The sequence below is a fragment of the Fundulus heteroclitus genome, chromosome 1, assembly GCF_011125445.2.
Source record: "Fundulus heteroclitus isolate FHET01 chromosome 1, MU-UCD_Fhet_4.1, whole genome shotgun sequence".
NCBI lineage: Eukaryota > Metazoa > Chordata > Actinopteri > Cyprinodontiformes > Fundulidae > Fundulus > Fundulus heteroclitus.
The window spans coordinates 2222044-2246451 of record NC_046361.1 but is presented as its reverse complement, the minus strand read 5'-3'; the positions used below and the strand labels follow the sequence as shown (position 1 = coordinate 2246451).

Sequence of the window (24408 nt, the reverse complement as noted above, 5' to 3'; positions counted from 1 at the left end):
AAATAGTGACCCTTTTTTTTGTAAAATGAGAAGAAGATCAGAATTATTAACTCCCCACAAAACAAAACTGACTTTGCTCTGTTCACACTTAACAAAACCATCTGCATTAATAGTTCTGAACAATGTAATCCTTTTGCTAAAATACAACCTAAAGTATAAATAATAATGAATTTGATTTAAAGTAAACAGTTACTTCTTACCACCTGGACTTTTTAGAAACTATTAACCAGTTGTTTCTTGGCCTGTGAATGGCTCTTCTTTTTCTTTGGTTCATAGGAAATTCTGCCCAATAACCATTTAAGGTTATCTTATAGTTGCTGGTGAAGTATCTCAGTTACCCAGCACATTGCAAAACTTCAGTTCTGAAGTCCAATTATTTTATCATTATTTTATCCTTTTTTGGATTTATTTTATAGTTTAACCAAACATTTGCAACAAATGTTCTTTTAGTTGTTCCCATTAAAACATACAAAATAGCATTTATAAACCTTAATGCCTGGGGTTTGTTCTGCATCAGCAGATTGATGTACGCATTGAGCAAATATACAGCAAATTCTACTAAATACATTTGATGTTTCTAACTGTAGCTTCCCTGCAGATCATCCATTATTACCATATAACATAGAAAGGATTCCTGGATCAGTGTGTGCTTCTGTACTTTTTTGTGTCTCTGCTCTGTCTTCTCTAACCTCCAGTCGGTCGAGGCAGATGACCGTTAACACTGGTTCTGGTTCTGCTGGAGGTTTTTCCTCCCTGTTAAAGGGGAGTTTTCCTCTCCACTGTCGCTTCATGCATGCTCAGTATGAGGGATTGCTGCAAAGCCATCAACAATGCAGACGACTGTTCCTGTGGCTCTACGCTTCTTCAGGAGGAGTGAATGCTGCTTGTCAAGACTTGATGCAATCTGCTGGGTTTCCTTAGGAAACTTTTTGATCAATCTGTCTGATTTGATTGAATTTGACTTTGTAATGGGCCTTAGGATCACATGTGTTGTGAATTGCCGCTATATAAACAAAATTCAATTGAATTGAACCTTGCAAGTGGGAATGGTGGACAAATAGAAGGATGGACAGACAGAGGGACGGATGCATGGACGGATGGATTGATTTGACTTGCCATAAGAACAAGAACAGGGGGACCATAGGAGAGTCTGGACTGCTGTGTTCAACTTGTTACTCTTCCATCAAAACGACCTGAAAATCATTTCTAGGATGTGTTTTGTTTCTGAATGTACATGACTAAGGTGAGAATAGGGTGTTGTATATTTACAGTGTGTGCACATCTATTAGCCAGGTTCTGGTTCTGAACAACTACAGAGCTCTGAATCAATCAAAAATTAATAATAATAATAATAATAATCACTCCCATCTGATCAGTCCAGAAAACCTGGCTTCAGATATTTCTTCCTGAAAAGGAAAATAGGAACATGTTTCTTGTAAATATGTATACATATGTATTCTTTGTTATCCCAGTTATGCACTTCTTTGTGTTGGTCTGTCACTCAATACCATCATTTTCAGTTAAGTTTGGGGTTTTAACTGTATAAAGGCTTTTATCTTAAAGTGGGATCATGAAATCCTGTTCTCTGTTATAAAGCAGAAGTGGGACATTCTCACATCGAAGGAAAAAAGCAGGTGAGATGAACCCAGACAGCTGGGAGACAGTCAGTGGACTCCACATGGTTCCTGGAACCTCTTAGTTGGACTGGTACCGTGCACTGATACAGAGTAAAGTATCGTTAATGCAAGCTCACAGAGAAACAACAAACTCATTTGTCTGTTAAAAGGATCTCTGGTGTAGTAGGATGAGCCATCAGCTGGATCTCCACCCTCAGCACTGCAGCTGTCTCTGGTCTGAGCTCAATACTGATGTAATTTAGGCTGCGGGGAGCAAGAGAAACACCTCACCAAGACTGCCTCCTTCACTAACTCCGTTTCCTTTCCTGATCTTTGCCTCTTTGTTTGCAGATTTATGAATTTAAAACAAACAAGTTGCCCTCAGATGTAAGGAGGCGTTAGAGCACGCCTGTTGTTAAAGATTTATCTACTACGGTTCAAAGGTTTTGACTTTTTTTTCAGCATTTGCCTGTGGAAGAAGGAGGGGAAGAGTTAAAGATAAGAGCAGGGAGAGATGAAATCAGCAACGAAGCTTTTCATCAGGATGAGCGTGCATGTGTGTCAGCATCTGGACGGGCGGGCGAGTCTGCAGCCCATCTTCCTCTAGTGTAGAAGACATCTATTAATAAGTTTGTCTGATTTATCTATAAATACATTTCTCCTCCTTTGCCGCGCTCAGACTCACTATCTGAGTCGCTGTGACAGTCGGGGGGTAACTTGGAAGAGTGGAGGATGTTTGTGGGATAATTATGTCAGATTTTCTTTTTTTTTGTATCTCTGTGGAGAGCCTGGTCCTCCAGGGGTTCACAGGGAAGGCTGGGAAATGCAGTCCATTTGCACCTTGCCTTGTCCAGCACCTCTTTGGCTCCACGCTGGTCTCATTGAGCATACAGAGGCCTCCATCGTTCTGCATGTCAGACAAGCTGCTGCTGCTGTACCCAGAAAACTCTTCCCTGCTGCGCCCCAGCGAACCTATCCCACAACCACAGAGCAAATAAACGCAGAATGCAAGTGGAGTCAATGACTGGAATTAAAAGAAATTCATGACAAATATTTAACTACACCATTATTGGAAAATTTGGGCATTTACAGACCAACTGTGAACTGATTGAAGCCATTTTCATTTACTCTGGAAAATCTATATTTTTTAAATCAATACACACACTGTTAGTCCTATTATTATAATAACTTGACATTATTTCTATAAATGGACATTTAATGGGAGATATTCATTCTTTCTTGCAGTCAGGAATTTAAAAAGCACAATAAATAATAAAAAACACATTTGGAACCAATTCTAATTAACGCTTTAGTACTGATGAATACAACCAAAATATTATTTAAGCTTATAAGTAATGTCCCTTAATGCATTTTAAAAGTTGTGTTTGTTTTGAGACTTGTTTTATCGTGTTAGTATTTTATCCATTTGTTAACTAATTTGCATGCCTCTTATTGCTAAAATAATAATCATCATCATTTATAAAGGAGGTGTTATTTTTAGCTTTCAGTCAGCAGTGGTTGTTCATGCAGGCAGTATGGCTTTGGGTAGTGAACAGACTGACGATGGCGTACTTTCACGCTTAGTTAATGGGATGGGCAGCCCTGTGGTGTACATGGTGTGGGCTCAGTGAGAAAATGTAGATAAACTATTGGTGGCTAATGATGCTAACGTTGGTGTCTGTTTAACAGTTTATCATTTCAGCTCTAAACTGTGGGGCGGTTTTAGAGGATTTTTTCCCTCCAGAATTCTACTTTGATCATTTCTATTAAAATGACATTCTTAGATGGACAGATTCTGTATATTGAGTAAGGGAAAGTCAGTATATGGTGTTTCCCTTTTATGAGAAATTTGCACAGTTCAGTCATACAAAAGTTACTTACTGTAGCTATTGGTATAATAAGCTTTTTGTTGTGGGAAATGAGATGCTCTGTGTCCCTTTCAGTGTCTTTAAAAAGCCATTAGGTCTAATCTAATGCAAACCTCAATGGGCTCAAGGAACGTACCCCAAAGAGAAAGCAGGTGTAATTTTTACCATGACTGAACAGAACTTTATAAATGAGAAAGAAAGAAATATTTATTGGTCATTACAATGAAGTGTGTCTATTTACCCCATCCCCTCAGGGAGCAATCTGGGGCTAAGGGTCTGTGGACTGAGGAGGTGGCAGTTAGGACTGAGTACTTCCAGCCTTCCTGCTACAGATATCTTTATCTTGTTTTTTGTGTATTTTGGACTAATAGTTTAACATCGCTGTGAGCAGGGTTCAAGCCTGCATGGGGAAACCCCATTGGATGTCAAGTCCAGCACCCTAACCTCTCAGCCATCACAGCCCCTCCTCCTGTTAATTTGTTTACACAGAAACCGGACCGTAACCTTGTCTTGAGCTACTGCCATCAGGTCCAGGACACCCCTGTATATTCCCAGTGGGTCTTTCCTGGTTAGATAATAAATGAATAAATAAAACAAAGAACAAATCATTTTCAATGCTTTCTTGGCAAAAGAAAACCCTTAGATTGTAGCAAGTGTAAAAAACACAACAAACTGTGCTGTGAAAATGGATTTGCTTTTTCGCTTTTTCTTCTCACTTGAATGTTTCTAGCCAAACAGAACTAAACGTGACTAAACACGCCAGAGAGGATTTTATTCGTTTGTGAAAATACGATATCCAAAGCAACCTGGCCCCATGTAAAAATCCTTCCCCAGACCTAACAATTAGCTGTGCCAGCCCGGCGGCAGGCAGCAACGACTGCCATCAAATGTTTGTCAGAAGTGGAAGTGAGCAGACGTGGAGCAGGCCAGTAAGGACAAGGTGTGGTCAGATGTAAACCAGGGGATTAACGTTTACACAACTCAATATCTAATCATCAAAGTCTAAAACATAAAGTGCAATTCAGGTTCAGTAAGAAAAAAGCCGCACAGAACCACAGCATCACAGCGCTGTTTACTGTGAGTTAAAGGTTGTGCTTACACAGGAGAGCAAAGGAGCACATGAAGGGTTACATTTGAAGAAGAGGATCTCTTTCTACACAAAATAATGTTCTCATTTATACCCAATAGTTGAGAGATGCTATTTAATTAAGGGTATTATAATTTTTTTGATGAGAACTGTGGCTAAAAGGCATTATTTATTATTAATAAAGCACTACCCCGTATTGATTACAAATCCATGAAATCTTCACCAATTCAAACCTAATTTGGGTTTTTGCCAAACATAATTTTTACATTTAGGCTTTTCTACAAAAACGTACTCTGCTGTCGTCATCACGCAGTTCATCTGAGGGGGAGGGGGGGGGGGGGGGGGGTGATTGAGAGCAGTCTTCAATCACCCTCTCTCTTATGGCAGGCACTTGTATCATTTAGTTTACTAATTTGCCATTTGAAACTAAATTCCTGCTGAAATAAAAAAAAAATCCCCCAGAGTCGTAATAAATTATTAATTATCAAATTATTTCAGAACAGGAAAAGAACATAAAATTGGATATAAAATAAATTGTAACATCCAGGTACTTAGTCCCCGTGTAATGCTTTTACTCCCTGCTTGGGTGAAGACAAGAGTATGGAGGGAATAAAATAGAACTCATTTTGTTGTGACTGAATGCAACATTGTACCGATTGATAATCCAAAACCTTCTGTCGTGCTCAATTTAAAACCTTTTTCTTGACATTGTTTGACAAGTGAGTTCCTGAGAGATGGTCTGAACTTTGGGCCTAAAAGTCCATCAAGTCATGGACAGAATTATTAAAATGGGACTTCATTTTCACTCTGGGATTTTAAAATAAAAATATCAAAGTTTATGTGTTGGTTTGGTTCTGGGAAAAATGGATTTAGCGATGTGGGCTCTGTCTGCATGGAGTTTGCATGCTCTCCCAGAGCACAGGTGGGTTCTCTCCGGGTACTCCCGTTTCCTCCAAAAACATTTGGTTAAGTGGTCTCTCTAAAACTGCCCTATAAGACATAAGTGTGTGCACGCATGGTTGTCCGTCTTGTACGTCTCTGTGTCCCTGTGATTGTCTGGCGACATGTCCAGGCTGTACTTACCCAACCTCCACGATCCTGTAAAGATAAACGGGTATGGACAATGGATGGCCGGATGGATGGATTGTTTGACAGCCATGCCATTTTATCACCAAATTGCTTGCCATACACGCGGATGCTGCGACCGTTTCTACAGTGCGCGCGAGCTGTAGCAGCGGCTCCTCCTCCTCCTCCTCTTCCAAAAATGTCGCAGGAGCTTCTCCTCACACCGCGGCGTTTCTTTTCGTTCCCTCTTTTCTTTTTCTCCCAGCTCCCCTAAAATATCCGCCCAATTCGCTGCTGTCACTGACGGAAGCAGCAAGCTTCATCCGGACTGCCCCCCCCCCCCCTCCCCACAGCAGAGGTGTTTAAACCCTGAGCCCGGCGCATCCTCTCTCTCTCTCTCTCTCTCTCTCTCTCTCTCTCTCTCTCTCTCTCTCTCTCTCCCTCTGTCATTGTCGGCGTCTCTCTCCCTCTCTCTCTTGAAACCGCCGCAGAACTCCGCCGACCGTCCACCAGGTGACTGACTGCGCGGAGCGGAATATTCATCAGCACCACCGCCGCCACCGTCGTCGTCTTTCATCCCTCCGCTCCTTTGGACTCCAGGGGACGGGAGCTGCCGCATCCCTGCATCCTCCTCCCCTCAGCCCGCACCCTCTCCCCCCTGCTGTATCCTCTCATCCGGTTCGGGACATTCTCCGCTTCACGCACACGCAGATTAGCGGGGATTCTGCTTCCCCGCCCGAACACTGATGCTGATGTCCTTGAGCTCGGCCTGCACGGTGAGTCGGTGCGTGCCTGCGTGCGTGACTGCTATTTACCCCGCGCGCCTTCTTTTAATGGAGGATGTGTCGCCGACTGATAGCATGCGGGGGGGCCGGGGAGGACTTGCAGAATGTGCTCGGCCTAAGGTTCTTACACGGGCCTTTCCCGGCTGCCCAAAGTGCCCCTACAGTAGCGCATGACATACCTCCCTGCATGCAGGCAGCCTGATGACATTAGGAGCAAATGCGCGCGCGTGTGAGCGTGCTCGTGCGCATCCACCCCTTCCTGTGTCCTGCCGGAACGTTTTCGCCGAGGAGCACTCGCTGTTCTCTCCGTTCGCCTCCGTTGTTCGCGGCCATCAGATGCTTGGTTTGTCCTGGTCACGGTGTACCTGCGGCGATGAGCCGACGGACAGCTGAGCGGCGGGGGGTGGGGGGGGGGGGGGGGTGAGGGGGATTCGGTTCCATCCGCCGCCAGCGGGACCTAGACAAGTAGTCCGGCACAGGAGGGGGAGAGTTTGGCAGGTGGAAGGCCGGTGGCCGGTAACCTTGCGGAGGGAGACGGGCTGGAAGCAAGCGGCGCTCCCTCTGCTCCTTGTAGTTTAGTCTCTGGGCTTTCGCCCTGGTGCTGCTGAGGCTGAGCAGCGGAATGAAGACCGAGCACGTCTGAAGGTGACCAGCAAAGGTCGTTTTATGTGTGAAATACTCACCGGGCCATCCCTGCACGGGAAACTGCTTTAGTTGTGCGTGTTGCTTCGGGTGGAGTTAAGGACGGACATGGGATGCTCAAGTCTGAGCTCAACTTCCTTCCTTCCTTCCTTCCTTCCTTCCTTCCTTCCTTCCTTCCTTCCTTCCTTCCTTCCTTCCTTCCTTCCTTCCTTCCTTCCTTCCTTCCTTCCTTCCTTCCATCCATCCATCCCTCCTTCACTTCCTTCCTTCCTTCCATCCATCCATCCCTCCTTCACTTCCTTGCTTTCCGTCCTTCCTTCAATGCTCTCCATGATAATGCAGACATCTCTGCCCTATTGGCAGCTCACCTTTAATGGCTCCAGCCACTGACTGCATTGCATTCTAAGTGTGCTTGTTCCCACTGGGCTCCACAGAAGTGTGCGACTGGCGCCGAGCCAGCGCCGGCAGGCGGCAGCCCACATTTGAAGGCCCTGCCAGAGGTGACCCTTCCATACTCTTTGCCGGAAGTCGGGGCTGCAGGTGAACAGCAGCACCACTGACCAGCCACAGTAGAAAGGCTGATGTGCCGGCTCACGGGGGGGGGTGGAGGCGATCTAACCGGAAGGCAGCTGCGTGAGTGGAAGCAGGACGGGAACACACGGCTGCACGCAGACTTATTCAGTCACATGTGCTCCAATGTGGATCTGGCCTCGGCTCTGTCTCCTTATCTGGCACGCGCGGAGTCACCGAGCGTTGCATGGCCCTCTGGCACTCTGCATTTCCCCTCCCGATTTGTGCCATTCACTACGTTCTTTCTGCAGAGAGAAAGAGAGAAACCTCCCGAGGGGAAAAAGGGTGGCCACTTTCTATTAAACGGGAAATAAAAATAAGCAAATTACTCGTCCCCCTTTAGGGGACAGTGTGTGGACGAGCGGGGCCAGCTTTCAGGATAGATGGGCAGCCTACTGAGGAGGGTGCTGACCTTTTGTCTGACTTTTTTCATGTTAAAGCACACTCCCAGCCAGGACGGCAGCCCCCCCCCCCCCCTCCCCTCTCAGCGTCGCAGCCTCAAAGTGCTGTTCTGTATGACACATTTGTGTGTGTCATGACAGAGATCATATAACTGATGTCTCTGGGCGCGAGTGCTCATGCTTTTGTGCGTCTACGGCCCATTTGCTCCTGCATCCTTTGGATAAAGGTTCGCATATTGTGAGAGTTAGGGATGCAGAACTAATTAATAACTTCTTTTTTCTTTTTCTTCTTCTTCTTCTTCTTGCATTATGCATAACGCAGGCTCCCAGGCCAGCACACACGCTCATGTGTGCTCCACACATCAACGCTTTCAGACAAACAACTGAGAGTCTTAGTTGCAGTAGTCGAGATGTTGAACGGAGGAGTTTTTTTTTTCTTGCGTGAGCGTTATGATATCAGACAGAATCAGTGAGTAAGAGATCAGCCCGGGAAGAAAAAGTACAACTGACAGAGTAAATAAATGATTGCGGTAACAGGAAGCGGACGCAAAGATGGAAGAACAAAATTTAGGCGTCAAAAAAGGGGGTAAAGGGAGGAAAGGTGAACTGATAAGCAATGAAACATGAAAAAAAACCCTGTAAATCCTTCTGGACATACAGATAAATAGGAGAAGGCAGGCAAAAGAAGATGGAGAGCAGGGGTGGGGGTGGGGAGGGGGGGCTTCAAAGGAAGCTGGAGCTGGGTGACTCAGTCATAAACTAACACTCTCAGTCAGGATAGAAGCATGGCAGGGCAGGGAGGAGAGGGGAGGGAGAAGATGCAAGAGGCAGAGGAGCTCAGGGAGAGCTAAGAGTGGAGAGGAGGGAGAAGAAAAGGAATTAATGATGAGCTTCTGCTCCTTTCTTTCTTCTTCTTCTCTGTTTTTTTTTTTTTTTTTACTGCTCGGCCTTATGTAGAACAGCCTGATCAGAATGTTTTGTCGTGTGTTATGCTGAGAACATCTACAGCTGGCTGTAATTGCTCACGTGGGATGAGGTGAAGCTTCATCTGGGCGGCTCAGGAAAGCCAGCTGAACCGGAGCGCTTTCAGTGTCAGGTTTGTTTGTAGAGGATGATCCCGGAGTAAGGATTAAACGGAAGTTTAGATTAGCGAGGGGGGGGGGGGGTTGCTGCAGGTGCAACAAGAGCAGCATCCTCCCAGCTTCAGCTACCGGCAGAAATGCACCCAGCAGAATTTATCTGGGTCGATTACAGATTTTGGTAAAACTTTGACCCAGGCTGGTGATGGTTGACTTGCTTATAAAACGGTGATGGCTACAGTTTAGTTGAACTGATGTCCTGTTAGATGTCTCACACACTCACCGTGTCGCACAAGCTGCTTTAGCGACCATGTTACCACCGTGGATTGCAGAGAAATACATTGTTGGCTGGTTTTGCTAGCAGCAGCTAGCCTGACCTCGACCACGTCAACTAGCAAATCCAGCTGCTTTTCCAGTTTGGAACTGAAACAGGTATTGGTTAGATTTGATGTCGCTCACTAATACAGGTCTGAGACGGAAATAAGAGAAAGCATGAGCACTTGTTCCTGGTTTGCTGCCATCCACCACATCCGTCAGTTTGCTTGTGTTAACCTTCAAAATAATCAGTATCAACTAATGTACCAGCAGTCCACTGCCTTAGTGACCTTTACCGTAAGTCTGGATTATCCAAAAAGATGCCAGTATTTCCTAGTCCAGCAGGTGTCTTTACAGATGTTGAAATTGTAACAGGAGAAAACAGCATCTTTGCTGCTTCGTTGGGCCTTCCTGTTGTCTGCTGAAAGCCTCGCTGTCTCCCACCGCCTGACTGAACCGTAGACGTGTCTCCACATGTTTCAGAAAATCCATGTAAATAGCTTCCTGACTTCATTTAAAACAGCGCAGCCATCCTGAAAGTAGCTGACTTAGAGCCTTCCCATCCACTCATCAGCGTGACGTGGTCTCTGGACCTGACTACGACATGGTGTGTTCATTGTTTGGGGAAAAACACAGTTTTAACGCTCCCACTGCCAGAATCAGGTCACCAGCTGATTTCCCGCCGCGTCTGTAGTTTTTTACAAGAATTCCTTAAGAATTCAGTTCAGATTTAACTCATGAAATGGCTGCAGTTTTACTTACCTCTTAAAGTATAGCATTAGGCTAAGGAACAAACTGTTCTTTCTTTAAATAGCTGCAAACAAAAGGGTAGGAAAACCAACTATTAACGTATCCTACAATCTAGTGTGTCCTGATTATCTTTAAAAGCAATGATATGGTGTAAGGAAGCCATGATCAAATCCTGACTGATTTTATGGTAACAAAATCATGATATGATGCTTATACCATATTGGCCCCGACTACTACAACCCAGCTCTTAAATCACGACCAAAATGTGAAACCGGAGTCCTTTATAGAGGTACTCTCAGCTCATAAGCAGAGGATGTGAAAGAAAATAAAGAAAGCGGAGGAACTGGGAGACACGGCGACTGGAGGAAAAACCAGACTAGTCTGCTGGAGCGTCAGCTAAAGGTTTACACATCGTGTCTATTCAGCATTAAACGGAACAATCGTGGAGCCGAGTTCCAGCGTGGCTTCAAAAAGAAAAACATCTTTGCGATTAATTCTTTGGCAACCAGAACTACATCTAGAAGAATGTGATCATTACGGTTTGAATGTTTTTAAAGACGATATTAAAGCCGTGGAGCTGACTTTGACCGGAGCTGGTCTGGAGTCGTTGCACGCAGAGTTGTCAGCGGCCTCAGTTCTCTCCGAAAAGCTTCTTGTTACTTTCCCTGCTTTTTGATTCCCTCATGCAGATACTATTTAAGGTCTCCCTAATTATTGTGCAAAAATTGCTACCCAATGAGCTGACGACTTTGCATTTGCTCCCTGTCTTAATGGGGCCAACAGCCTGGCTTTAAAAAGCCGAGACAACGGTGTCGCTGGAGAGCATCATCAACCCTCCGCTGGACTGAATATTCACCTAAAACACAAAACGCTGCATGCTGCTGCTTCTCCAAACCAGCGGCTCCTTTGCATCCACTTATAATTTTATTTAGAGGATAGTGTTTCATTGTTGTGTTTACGCCTCGTCACAGTGCCAAAAAAAAAAAAAAAAAAGAAAGAAGAAAAAAATCAATAGATGCTGGTTTGAATATCACACGCAGTCATCTGTGTGAGGGTGCTTCAGGGCTTAGAGATGACTGGACCGGTTCGCTAATTTGTCTGTTTATTCAGATAAGGATGGCTGCTGTTAGGGATTTTATCCTCACTTAAAAAAATGACTGGTACGCTGAGTGAGATCAATAAAACTCCACGTTAATGTTCCTGTGTCTGCTGTGCTCTCTTCCAGGTCCTGGTGGTGCAGCAGTAGCTACCTCTAAACTGGATCTGCTTCCTGTCTGTGATTTATCTGCCGCCTTTGCCCTCTCTCCCTCCGTCCGTCGTCCCCTTCGTTCCCGTCCGCGCGTCCGTCAGCATGTCTGTCCGCCTGTCCACGGACCAGCCGTGACCCTGGAGGGAGGGGGACAGAGACGAGGAAAGAGTGGAGTCACCGGGGAGACGAGGGAGAAGAAAGCTGGATTCATTCAGACGTCACGTCTCTGAAGTGCTCCTGCTCGCTGTCCTTCATCCTCCTCACCCTCCCCCCCACCTCCCTCTGTTATGGAGATTTAAAGGAGCAGTGGGAGGTTAGGTCAAGAGAGATAGGAGGGAAGAAAAACAAATACAACCAACACCCCTTCATTGCCCCTCACAAAGAATTAAAAGAAGAGCGGAAGGTTAATTCAGTCACTCGGTTTAAATAAAAAAATTAAAATTAAGAGCACATGAACAACCCCTCACCTGCCAAACGAATGAGGAGCTGAGCGGTCTACGGAGGGAACGGACAAAAACACATCAAGGTTACCCGACTGACATGTCAACAACAGCAACTATGGGAGAAATGGCAAACAGTGCTGTGGAGTTCTACCCCAAAGGGACTCGAGGCAGGGGCGGAGGAGGAGGAAGGGCAGATGGCAGCCTCACAGGGGGAGACTTTGGGGTCACGGTGAAGGAGCTGAGGGAGCTGATGGAGCTGCGAGGCGCTGACGCCCTACAGAAGATCCAGGAGAGCTACGGAGACACAGAGGGCCTCTGCCAGAGACTACAGTCCAGCACCTCTGATGGTGAGAGCATGTGTGGGGTTGAATGGGCGGAAATGGAACCTAGAGAATAATGCATGAAGAACCAGAAGGAGGAATTGTTGAGCGTGCAGACGGATGGGTTGATACACAGGTTTCTGTCACAGCCTGGAAAAGTCCTTGAATTAAGGATTTTCCAGGACTAGATAAGGATGGAGGTAGAAAATAGAATAAAAAAAACTATTTTCATATTCAGACTGTCCTTCTAAATCGTAAACCCATCAATGCTTCTTTCATTCCTTTCTTCATTTTATCCTTCACTCCTTCCTCCTTACTTACATTCTTTCCTTCTTTCATTCCTTCTTCTGTACTCCCTTGTGCCTCCTTTCCTTCCTTTCTTCATTTCCTTCAGTCCTTTCTTCTTATCTGTCTTTGTTCTTTACTTCTTTATTTTGTTGTATCTTTCTTACCCCTTTTTCTTTTCTCTTCTCTCCTTCCTTCTCCTTCTTCTTTTTTCTCCGTTGTTGTAGTTTTTCTTTGGCTTTGTGTTTAAAACGTGACCTGTGTTTAAAACAGCGGTAAATTCATAGTGGCCTTTCCCACCCCTACTTTGAAGATTGGCCATAGATGGACTGAATCCCTATAATTTGAGGCTGGAAAAGTACAGAAATGACTTGTAAAATGGTTAGGAGCACTGCATTTACAAGTGGGTGAATGAATGATTTGGATGGACACTTTTGTGCTGAATGAAAGCGCAGATGGATGAGCTCAAATGATAGTACAACTGTCAGAGCTGCATCCAAGTTATCTGATCTCTGATATCAACATTTGGCTCATAAATGGCACAGACGGTGAACACGGGCTAAAAACACAGACTGGAAATGATCATTAATGTCATTTTAGGCCTGGGTTATTCCTGCACAAGCAAACTGAATTATCTCCGCTGCTTCCTACAGGATGAAAGCCCTGAGAACAAGCTGTAAAAACACGTTTTCCTTCCAGTGGGTAATCCTGGTTATAGAAGGCAGTTTTTGGGTGAACAGCATGGGCATGGGTGGATGGACTGATTGATGAGTGGATGACAGGATTATGGTGGATGAATGAAGGAAAAGCTGAGAGAAAAAAATCAATGGGTGAATGAAGTAAAAGTGTGTTATTGTGGGATTAACTAGGAATCTCAGGCAGCTTGAAACTACAGAAGTGCTTCAGCGCCATGGTGGTTTAGGGTCATGGTATTACTTTTGATCTACTCTAGTCAGTTAATGGTGTAATGGGAGTGAATGGTGGTTTAGTACCAGAGTACTAACAAACCAGGTTCAGACTACACCACTAAGTTATTGTCTAAACAACAAACAGAACTACGTCCTAGTTTTACCCAGATTCCCATATCTACCCCTGTCCCTTACTACAGTACTTGGAAAAAGTATTCATAACTCCGTTTCCTGTGATTGATAGAAATAAAGTAGCACATTCTGAAGTGGAAGGGATATATACATGGTTGTAAACACCTGTTGCAAATAAAAATCTGAACGTTGTGTGACATGCAGTTGCATTCAACCCACTTTACGTTTATACTTCTCAATTAAAATAAAAGTGTTATTTTTCCTCAGAGGTCACCTAGGTATATATAAGAGTCCACCTGTGCGTGACTTAATCTCAGTATAAATGCAGTTGGTCTTTGAAGCCATCAGAGATTTGGTACAGAACGTTACAGAACAAACTCCATGAAGGAACACAACCGAGAGGTCAGGAAGAAAGTTTGGGAGGGGTTTAAAGGAGGATTAGCTTATGAAACAATATCCAAAGCTTCAAACAACTCACACAGCTCTGTAGGGTGTAGCTGGAAAGGCTTTCAAATAGGCCAGGATAAAGATGGCCTAAAATTAATATCATATATTATGCTTTGGATGTGTTGCAATGCAATATATATTGTGATTTTTTTAGACCCATTCTTTATCACTATAATACACTTTGTACTCTAATGCAGCTTAGGGCTGGATGATAATTCAATAACAATATCTATCGATAGATGTGTGGTCCAATAGAAAAAAAAGAGGATACAAGGAAAGGTTCTATAGAAGAACAGTTTTCCTTAATTTTGCATTCTAGCCTATCATGTAGATTAATGCTACTGTCATTACATCCTTCCAACCAATCACGAACGCAGACCAGGAACGCTCCTTCACCAAGCTTCAAAGATTACAGAGAGCACCAGTTCTTTTGTTTTTAAACTTACAGTTTTGGTAAAGAGTTGGTTATTGGAATAAAGGGTTGAGGTGTTATTTACCTAAAAAATAGGCAATTAACCACATCATAAAATGGCCAGGGCTCCACACACTGTAGATATTTAGAATTTTTTGATAATTATGGATATTGATCAATATTAATTCTATTTTATCGTCCAGCCCTAATGCAGCGGTAGACGATATGCCAAACTCTGCCCTTCCGTTTAGCCACACGACAAAAAAAATCCAATCCAATCTCAGTTCCAAAAAGCTGCATTTTTTTCCATGCATTTTGTAAAAAAATTTAAATAAAAAAAATAAACAGAAAACAAAACCAGAAAACTGTGAACATATCTGCAGAAATAAGCCCGTGATCAGAGATCAATTTAAATCCCTTTGACAAATAATCAGACCACGCAGATTCTAAAGCGTGACAAGACCTTATATTTGCCTGCCAAACACACAGAAACACATTGAGAAAACTTGACACAGTGTGGTAGCCCACATATGAGCCAAGAACTAAAACATCAGACCAATGTTCATGAACTGGAGACTAAAAGAATATTCTTTCAAACACATGCCACATTTTGTTAAAGGAAACAGTCTTTGCAGGCAACTAGTTTAGCCTTAAAATAAATACAGCCCGTCTGTGTCATGAAGGTTGGATTTAGTGTAGAACCCAAGTTCAGACAGGAATGTGGGAATTTAATGACATTAAAAGAAGCTGCAAGGAGCACTGGACAGCTGACACAATGACCAACAGTGAACTTAAATACTGAGGGAAGAGTGGAGAATGACATTGGATTCAGGCGTGGTAATCAGGAGATATATGGGGCAGCTGAGGCAGAAGGTGAGCAGGGAGACTGAGGGAAGGAGACACATTTACATAAATGAAGGTGAACTAAGACGCAAAGAAACACTTAAACATAGAGAAAAGACAAGTACTAACCAAAGGAATTGAGCTGCAACACACAAGGAACAAAGCACAATAAAATAAGAAGCTAAACCTAAAGGAAAGAATGAATAGGGCCTGACTTTAACCGGAAAACAAACAACAGTAAGACAAGACTTATTAGAACAGAATAAACAAAGAAATTATGAAATTGCAAACATAAAAGAAAAAAAAAACCTTAAAGCCCACGGAACATAACAACATGACTGAAATTACATAAATGATTCAGTGTATATTTTGATGTGTTAACAGCTGTTTCAAGTTAACCCTGATGCAAACAACAAAAAAAGACAAACCAAAAAAAAAAAAACACTATATTTTTACACCAGAGCAATATAGCACATAAATACACATTACATACAAAAAGTGAATGTGTTTAAATATAAATTTGTATGTGTGCCAAGACTTCCCCTGATTGTGCCTGTGATACTCTTACAGCACAACATCCAAGAAATATTGGCCATGAAGAGGACAATGTTTGATCATTTCAAGCACTTCAAAAGTCTGTAGAGTTTCTGAGGTGGAACTTGGCACTCATTTCAATAACTTTGGCATCCTTCAAATTTGGCATCCCATGAATAGCTCACTTGGGATTTTAAATTTCAGCCCAAATCTTGGTAGTTGAAGAAGCATCATGCAGGAGCATCTCAATTATTTGGAATGTCATTAAAAAGTTAATTGATAAAATTTGTAAAAGAGCAAATCATGTATTATACATGCATTTGAATCATTTATTTCTTTTCATTTAGATAATGACAAACAGTGGATGTAAACCCAAAAGAAAGTTTCTAATAAACCATAATGCTTAATTTGGAAATGTTTCACTATGACTATGTTATGGCCAAAACAGGTATAGGAAATACTTGATGTTTTTTCCGAAGACTGTCACAGGTGTCTACAAAAAGGATGGTAAGCCACAAAAGGTCAATGTGAAAACTAGAAAAGTGGGGGTTCTTTTTTTCTCATCATGTCTTCTTTTGTCTTTACTGTGAATTTCTAAGTATGGAAAGGCAAGTAGTAATTCTATTAGGTGTTGGTGGGAGGGTGTTTTTTGTTTTTGTTTGGTCTGTCACAGTCATTACACAGTTATGACACAGACATTAACTTTGTTCACAGCCTATACAAAATTAGAGTGAAAATCAGAAATCAACTGACCCACAGTTGAAGGGTGTTTATTAGGTCCTCTTGTTGCAGACCTTTTCCCCCCAACTGTAGAATTAAATGTGTAGAGATTTAGTGAGAGCAGCTGTGTAAGGTGCTTTACGACTTGTATTGGCGCAGCCGCATTTCATTAAGCATCTACTAACATTGACATCATGGATTTAGTTGTAAAGCTAAACACTGGAACAGCTGTAAATCAATTGGACAGAAATGCTATGCACAGAGTGTAAAACTGCATTCAACTGATTGTTTGTTTTCAGTAATTGGCTTTATGTTTAAACTTTTATTTTGTTAATATTTGAGCAAGTTTGGCTCTTACTACCTACTTTTTTTGGCATGTGCATTCATATAATCTTTCTATTTTCTGTATTCGGCGGTTACAGTAAAAAAAAATTATAATAATGATGAAAGTCCCACATTAATCAGTTTTTAATGCATTCATTCAGTAGATATGTAGGAATCTACAGTCATGATGAAAATAAAGAACACACTCAAGAGTTTTCATTTATACATAATCTGATGTCCGCCAGGTTCTAAAATGATTTGAATCCAATTAAATGTTGAAAACCTTTAGAAGCATTTTCTGTACGCCTTTATCAGTCATACAAAAATGTCGTCAAGGAGTTTTTACCACTCATCTAGACAACGTTTTTTTTTAGGTCATTGAGGTTTTCTGACATTCTCTTCTGCACAACTCTCTTAAAGTCCCAGTGCAACATTTCGATCAGTGCTCCTGTTGTAGATTAGCTGCTGTGTTTGTTGATGACCCAAATTTGTGCTTCAGCTGTAGGAGAAGCAGCTTTAGATTTGACTCTAGAACTCCTGAAAAACAAGGCATGATCATTAACCCTCCACCAGCACGCTTGACACTTGGCATGAGGTTTTTGTTCTGATATGCTGGGGTCAGTTTCCTCCAAAATCTGTTGCTGGGTGTTCAAAATCTCAACAGTTTGGCTTTGATGTACATAATATTTTTCAGGGAGATTCTTTTTAGAGAGAAGAGACTTCTACAAGGCATCCAAGCAAGTTATTTTCGTTCAGCCTTTTTCTAACTGTCCTATGACAAACATTAACAGTTAACATGCTAACTGAGGCCTGACATAAAGCTCTAAGGGTTTTCTTCCTCTGGGCATAGCAATGCCTGGTTGGGAATTTGCTTGGATATCCTATATTAGCAGCTTTTTAAATTACTCTGCAGTTGTGAATAATCTTCCTCATTATAGAATGATGAATTTTGAATTGCTTAGAAATCACATTCTAGCCCTTCATGGATAAGTGGTCACCAACAATATCTTCTCTAAGGTCATTTCTGATGTCTTTCTGCTTTGTGTAATCACGCACCTTTACGTTTCACACTAGAAAAGCTCCCAATGGTCTGTTTTTACAGAAGTGGTAGCACGTGGTAAGGATCAGCTACTTTTGTTGAATAAATAGTGCCAAAAGGGCTGCATGGTTCCACAGTTGTTAGCTTTGTTGCCTTGTAGTAACAAGGTTCTGGGTTTAAATTCTGATTTGTGGCCTTGCTGTGTGGAGTTTGCAGGATCTCACTCAAGGTGTTCAGGCTTGCTCCTACAGTCCACGGATGTACATGGCCTCTCGCCCATTGACAAGTGTCGATGGCCACCCTCTCACATAGGAATGAGTAACACATTATATAAAAGGAAAGAAACAAAATATTGCCAAGATCAACTCCAGTCTTTCTCCTGATGGGCTGTACTGAAACGAAATTTCTCCCACTGGGGTCAAATAAACAAATTCAATTCAACGCATTTAAGTGTTATTGTGCACATGAGGTCAGATTTTTAAAGAATATATGAGTAAACATAATGCTTTATGGGCCTCAGCATTTGATCCAAACTATTTGGAAAGTCTTCTTAGGTCTTGGCAAAACGATTATGGCTTTTTTTTAGCTCAGGAAAAGTCTATGTGGTACGATGATATGATGCTTGTAAGTCCAGTGGGAAAATGTCCTTGCTGCTACACATTCCACACCCAACTGTTATCAGGGTTATAACAAGGTGGAAGTGATTGGGAATAAACTTAGCTACAATGTGGTTTGCCATGTAAAATCACAGAGACGGGTTCAGTGGATGCTGATGCAGATGTTTAGAGGTTACTAATGTCTGCAGAATCAATGGCTACAGACTTCCAAACTTCATGTTGCCTTCAGGTTTGCCTGAGAACATCACGTAGAGAGCTTCATTAGGTTTCCCTTCCTAGAGCAGCTTCATCTAGACTTTCATCGCTATGTCTAATGCAAAGTGTCGGATGCTGGACTCTAGAGCAGTAGAGATGTGTTCTCTAGAGAGATGAATCATGCCTGTCTGTCTGACAATGCAATGACCTGGTCTGGGTTTGGGAGTTGCCAGAACAGCATCACTTGGCTGACTACATTTTGTCAACTTTAACGTTTGGTGCGGAGGGAATTCTAGTGTGGGGCTCTTTTTCAGGCGCAGGGTTCTTTTTCAGGCGCAGGAAAAAGTGCCTCAGCACCAAGATAGTTTGTCCATCACACGGTTAGTACACGGCTGAGCAAGTATTATGTGTTATGTAGAATAAGTTGATAACTTAGGCCTAAACTGATGGAACACCTTTAGATTAAATTAGAGAGGGCTCTGGGAGGCCTTCTCTTCTAAAATCCATGTCTGGCCTCACAAATACGCAGCTGGGAGAATGCTCCTATAAGCACAGTCCTAAACCTTACCGTACAGCGTGGAGCTGCAGTGGCTGGGCTGACGTCATCTTAAACCCTATGGATTAAGAAAAGGACGTCACTCAAGTTCATATGCTTGTGAGGGCAGTCGAGTGAATACTTTTGGCAATGTAGTGCATCTTCATATGAGCACACCGATCAGAGCTTCATGGTGACCCGTCTGGGAGGTTGGGTATCAGTATCTGCTCCCTCTTCATTTACAGTAAACACGCACATTGGTTCTAACAGGGGTGTGGTAACACCTACGCCCCCTACTTCAACTAGTTGTAACCTAGCAACACAACAGCAGCGACAAGTTGGCTCAGAAAGTCAGCAAGAGAAAGAAGGATAATGCAGAACTGTCAGATGGAGCGGAACGGAGATGGATGAATAAAAGAGGCTGAGCGGAGTGTGTGTTGAACTGTTAGCACCGTCTGCGAGGTCTGTGTGTCTGCGAGTGAACAAGGGAGGCGGAGGAAAAGTGCCAGGGGTTGCTGGTGTTGAGTTACAGAAAGTCTGTGTTGAGTGTTGCTAATTTGATACTGTGCGTTGGTCCGGAATCAGTGCAGCAGGTCCCAACAAACCCATCACAAACACACACAGACTCCCGTGTCGGCACAATCGCCCACAGAGCACAGTTTACCCACAAACACGCACAGCCGCTGCTCTCAGATAGCTTCCTTTGAGCCCCGAATCAAAAAACGACATTTTCAAACTTGAATCTCATCAGTCAGAACTCAAAATGTCATTTTCGGCTCGCGATCCGCCGCATCCTCTGCGTCTTCGACTCCAATAAACGCGATGACAGGGCAGGAGCGGGCGGATCAGATGGTGAAATATGGACAAACAGAGGAGGCGCACAGGGATACCTTGTAATGCATTTGGTCCTGAGCATCATCTGTAATGTGATACATAGAGTAGGATGGGGTTTAAACAAACAGAGTGAAATCACATTCCCTCTCTGACACATATGGATACGCCGCCACTGCAGTATGAGACATTATATCCACACCTAACAGCCAGAATGTAGGAGGGACAGCAATTTGGAAGAGGAGGTGAGAGACTGTATGTGTTTTAAAGAGGAGAAGCTAAGGGGTGAGGAGGGAGAGCTTGAACAGCTTGCCGCATTGTCAAGGACACATCAAGGAGATTGAGAGAGAGGGAAGAGGGCTATGGAAGAGGGATGAGAAGGAAGAGAGGAAGAGAAAGTGTGGAGGCTAACGAAAGGAGGATACAGCTCCCCACTATTACTCAGCATCAGGTCACCTGTTTTGTGCCGCTCCTGCCTTTGCCTCGGCCTGAACCCTGTTGAGTGTCAGAATTCCACACAACTCCTCTGCAACACAGGGAGCTACACATGAATCCCTGCAGCCAGCACGTTTCTCCAGGATGCCAAGACAGCCAGCCATGCCAGCCAACCGCGGCTTACGAACGCCCGCCCCCCTCACTGCTGGTAGCCAATCAGAAAATAAAAACCAACAAAAAAAAAAAACTCTGCTCAAAAGCAAACACACTGAAGCAATGACATCACCTGTTGCTGGGCAAAAAAACGGTTAGACACAGGAAGCCCTGGACCTAATAGCCCGGTCACCTTGGAAACTGCTGAGGCTGAAGGGGAGGGGAAGTTGAGGAGACTGCGAATTGAGGCAGACTTTGCAAAAACTTACATACTATTCAAAATATTTATCTAGATTAATGCATGAAGAAAATACAGAAAGAATCCTTGGTCTCTTTCGTTCTGGCCCTTGATATTGTTAAAGGAATTCATCTATTTTCTAGAGCCACTTAACATTCTTTATGGTTATAGAGGAGACGCTGTATATCCTCTGGTCCATGACTGAGAGGACGTGTGGGGTTCCTGGACAGGTCCCAGTCCATTACAGGGTCATCACATAGAAACAAGAGTCAATGGAAATCCAAACCACTAAAGATAATTTGAAAATAGGTTCTTGCAAAATGAAAACCTTGAGTTAAAATTCCACAGTTTCACTGTATTTACACTCAAATGTATTCAGTGATCTAAGCTATGTTATTCAAAAGAGCAATGCAACAGTTAGTCTCACTCCTTCTAAAACACCATAAAACACTGATTATAGTCAAGGTTCCCAAGCTTTCTGGATAGCTATGCAATTTTAGTTATTTCAAGGTCTGGGTGAGTTTGCAAACAGTATAGAGTATAAAACCCTTTTCAATTTCAAGACTTTATTCCCTTTTCCATTGTATAAAAGTTTGCTCCATCCTTCCATGCATCCATGCATCCATGCATCCATCCATCCATCCATCCATCCATCCATCCATCCATCCATCCATCCATCCATCCATCCATCCATCCATCCATCCATCCATCCATCCATCCTTTGATTAGTCATCATCTGTTCTCCATCCCTCACTCCTCTGTCTAGTCTTAGCTAGCTGATTCTGACTGGCTCATTAACCGGGCTACCAGCTCATGTAAAACCTGCAGATGCGCAGTGTGTAAATTAGTAAATGTAGTTTGAAAACTACATTTATCTTAATAAAAGTGATGGCTGGTGCTCCTTTCACACAAGACAAGACTGTCTTTTTTTTTTTTGTGACGGGAAATATTTGCGGAGATCTGACTTTGTTCTTCTTTTATACCAGGCAGAAGTCTAGTAGTTGTGTTTCAGAAGCTCACTGGGCCAGGCTGCATTTTGCTTTGCTCCATACAGCAGGAGAAAATGCAGGTCACAGTGTCTCCCATCTCATGATAGGTCTTTAAAGTTATGAATGGTTAGATGGAACCTCCGCTTTTTAAAATTTTGGTCAATCTTGATGCTGGTAACTGGCCCACACCTGATCTCTGTCAATGTTTGGGACTTGTGTGGTAAAACCAACTATTTAGAAACAAACCGTTGCCCACGTCTGATCCAGGTAGAAAAGGCTCTCACCCCGTTGTCTTGATGCATCTCACTAATGCAGGTAAAAAAAAATGAATTAGTAGGTCCTCTGGATGTTTTTTTTTTCTTAGCTGAAACGTTTCGTCTCTTCTCCAAGAGAATTCTTAAGTCTGCAGAGTTTCTGATTGACTCGGCCTTTTAAGCAGTACCTATGCATAGTGGCTCAACGAGTTGATTGGGACAATCAAAACTTGTGCTCACATGCAAAGGAGGTCCATCAGGCTAGCAAGCAGAGTTAGTGTGCTGATGGCCGCCTGTTGATCCCAGGGGGCTGAGCCATGACTCAGTAACTCTTCGGTCTGAAGAAGTCTCTTTGAGAAGAGACGAAACGTTTCCACAAAGAAAAATCCATCCAAACGACCTACTGAATTTTATTTGTTTTAGTTTTCTTTTTCCTACTGTCTCACTGTGTCATGCAGATTAACTTCCAGCTGTACATGTTGCAGGGCTTTGTCATTTCCTGCTACGCTTGCATGAAGTTAAAACAAATTTGGAATCATTTAGGCAATCAGTATTTCATGAAATCTCGCTGACGTTATACTGTTAACTAGAACACACAGAAGGGGACCCTGTTGTGAATGTTGAATGGGTTTTCACTCTTGTGTATTTTCTTTGTCTGACAGATTCTTTTTTACCCTTTGATCCTTCAGGTCTCAGTGGCGACCCGGCAGACATAGAACGTCGATGTCAAACCTACGGCCGGAACTTCATTCCTCCGAAGAAGCCCAAGACGTTCCTTGAACTGGTGTGGGAGGCGCTACAGGATGTTACCCTCATCATCTTGGAGGCCGCTGCCATCATTTCACTCGGCCTCTCATTCTACCAGCCGCCTGGGAAGGAAAGCGAACGTGAGGACGGGGGGGGGGGGTGATGGGGAGAGTTGGGTGGTTTTTGGAGATGGAGGGAGAGCGGGCGAATTACTAGGCGGGAAAATAAAGCCCCATTTATAGCTAATGTCTGTACATGAGGCAACAACCCACAACAACAAAGAACAGCATTTCACCACAAATAGGCTTCTGATAGGCGTTTCACAGAACATAGTTAATCAGTATTGAATGGACCACAGGAGTCAGCTGGAGAGAGATTGCGAGCTGCCAGCAGCTGTGCAAAGTGGCAAAAAGATCTGTTTTGCTTCTATTTCTTCACAGTGGAATTTAAAGAGCCTCAGTGTGGGACACTTTGGTGGGTAGCTGTGTTTAATAACAGGAAAAAATCAATTCTGCTCACTAGGCCCACTCATTAGATGAGTGATCTTGGGCTGGAGGGACTGAGCTAAAAGGTTACATTTACAGTGTGAGTAACATGTTGAAATACAACATCCTCACCTTTATTAGATGAACTTCTGTTTTTGCAGAGCTACCCTTTGACCCCGAGGAACTAAAATCTCTGTTACCTGCTTTACAGGTTTTATTGTGGTAGTGAACATAAACTACAGGAAATGATATCAAAGGTATAGAGGACGATTTTTCCCAAATGTAGGTACAAAACGGCCAAGTCCCTTTTTGAATAACTGCGCATGCACTAGACCGTCTTCCCTGCTTGTCCGCTCCTCAGGGGGATACTGTGAAAATATCTCCCAAATACACCCTGGTCTTCTTTCTTTCTTCTGAGGCCTTCCTCTTCTTCTCATAAACATGTAAGACAGTTTGCTTAGAGCGACTCTCAGCTATTTTCATCCGAACAAACGCTATAAGTGTGCATGTGCAGCAAAAGGAATAGCAATTAACGAGTGTGCACAATGGCGTTAGGTGAGCATGTTGCAAAGATTGGCATGTGGGACAACCAATAAATAAGACGATCCCCCTGGAACGCAAAGTCGAAAAAAGATCGTCCACTAGACTTTTAACATTTATAACTCACTCTCATAACGTCTCATAATGAATCCTAACAATAATAATTTTATCCTTTCCATTAAATGATCTCTATTACATACTAAAAGAATAATATTTTTCTACACTGATCAGGATTCAAATTTAAGTACAGTCTACTCAAAGATTAACAATTCAATTAAAATTGTGAAGACTGATAGGAGCAACTCAGCAATAAATGAAGGATTGCATTTATTGTAAATCAAACAATAGTCAAACTGACTAATTAAAATAATCAAAGTAAAACTATTAAACAAAACTATTGGACAAACAAATAGCACTGATACTAATTATTTCTGGGAAAGACTCAGTTAATGTCACTATTAATCAATCAGACCAATATTTTAATCTGATTGGTTAATCAAAACACGTGAGGGTGATCAGATAAACGGCTATGGATGGATTTAGCTTACTTTCTAT

General features: G+C 43.0%; 1 protein-coding gene across 6 annotated transcripts in view; it reads left to right on the top strand.

The window, feature by feature from the left end:
• The first annotated feature begins 6021 nt into the window (after positions 1-6021).
• The window catches only part of atp2b3b (ATPase plasma membrane Ca2+ transporting 3b), an 87066-nt gene continuing 68679 nt past the window's right edge, over positions 6022-24408 (top strand). The window contains exons 1-3 of one of the 6 annotated variants that reach the window (XM_036144453.1): positions 6022-6412; positions 11404-12217; positions 22771-22968. In XM_036144453.1, the coding sequence (XP_036000346.1) occupies positions 11968-12217; positions 22771-22968 (448 nt within the window). In that variant the 5' untranslated portion in view covers positions 6022-6412; positions 11404-11967. Of the gene's footprint in view, positions 6421-11403; positions 12218-22770; positions 22969-24408 lie in introns of all 6 variants that reach the window. The other 5 variants (XM_036144375.1, XM_036144220.1, XM_036144282.1 and 2 more) reach the window with 5 other exon arrangements.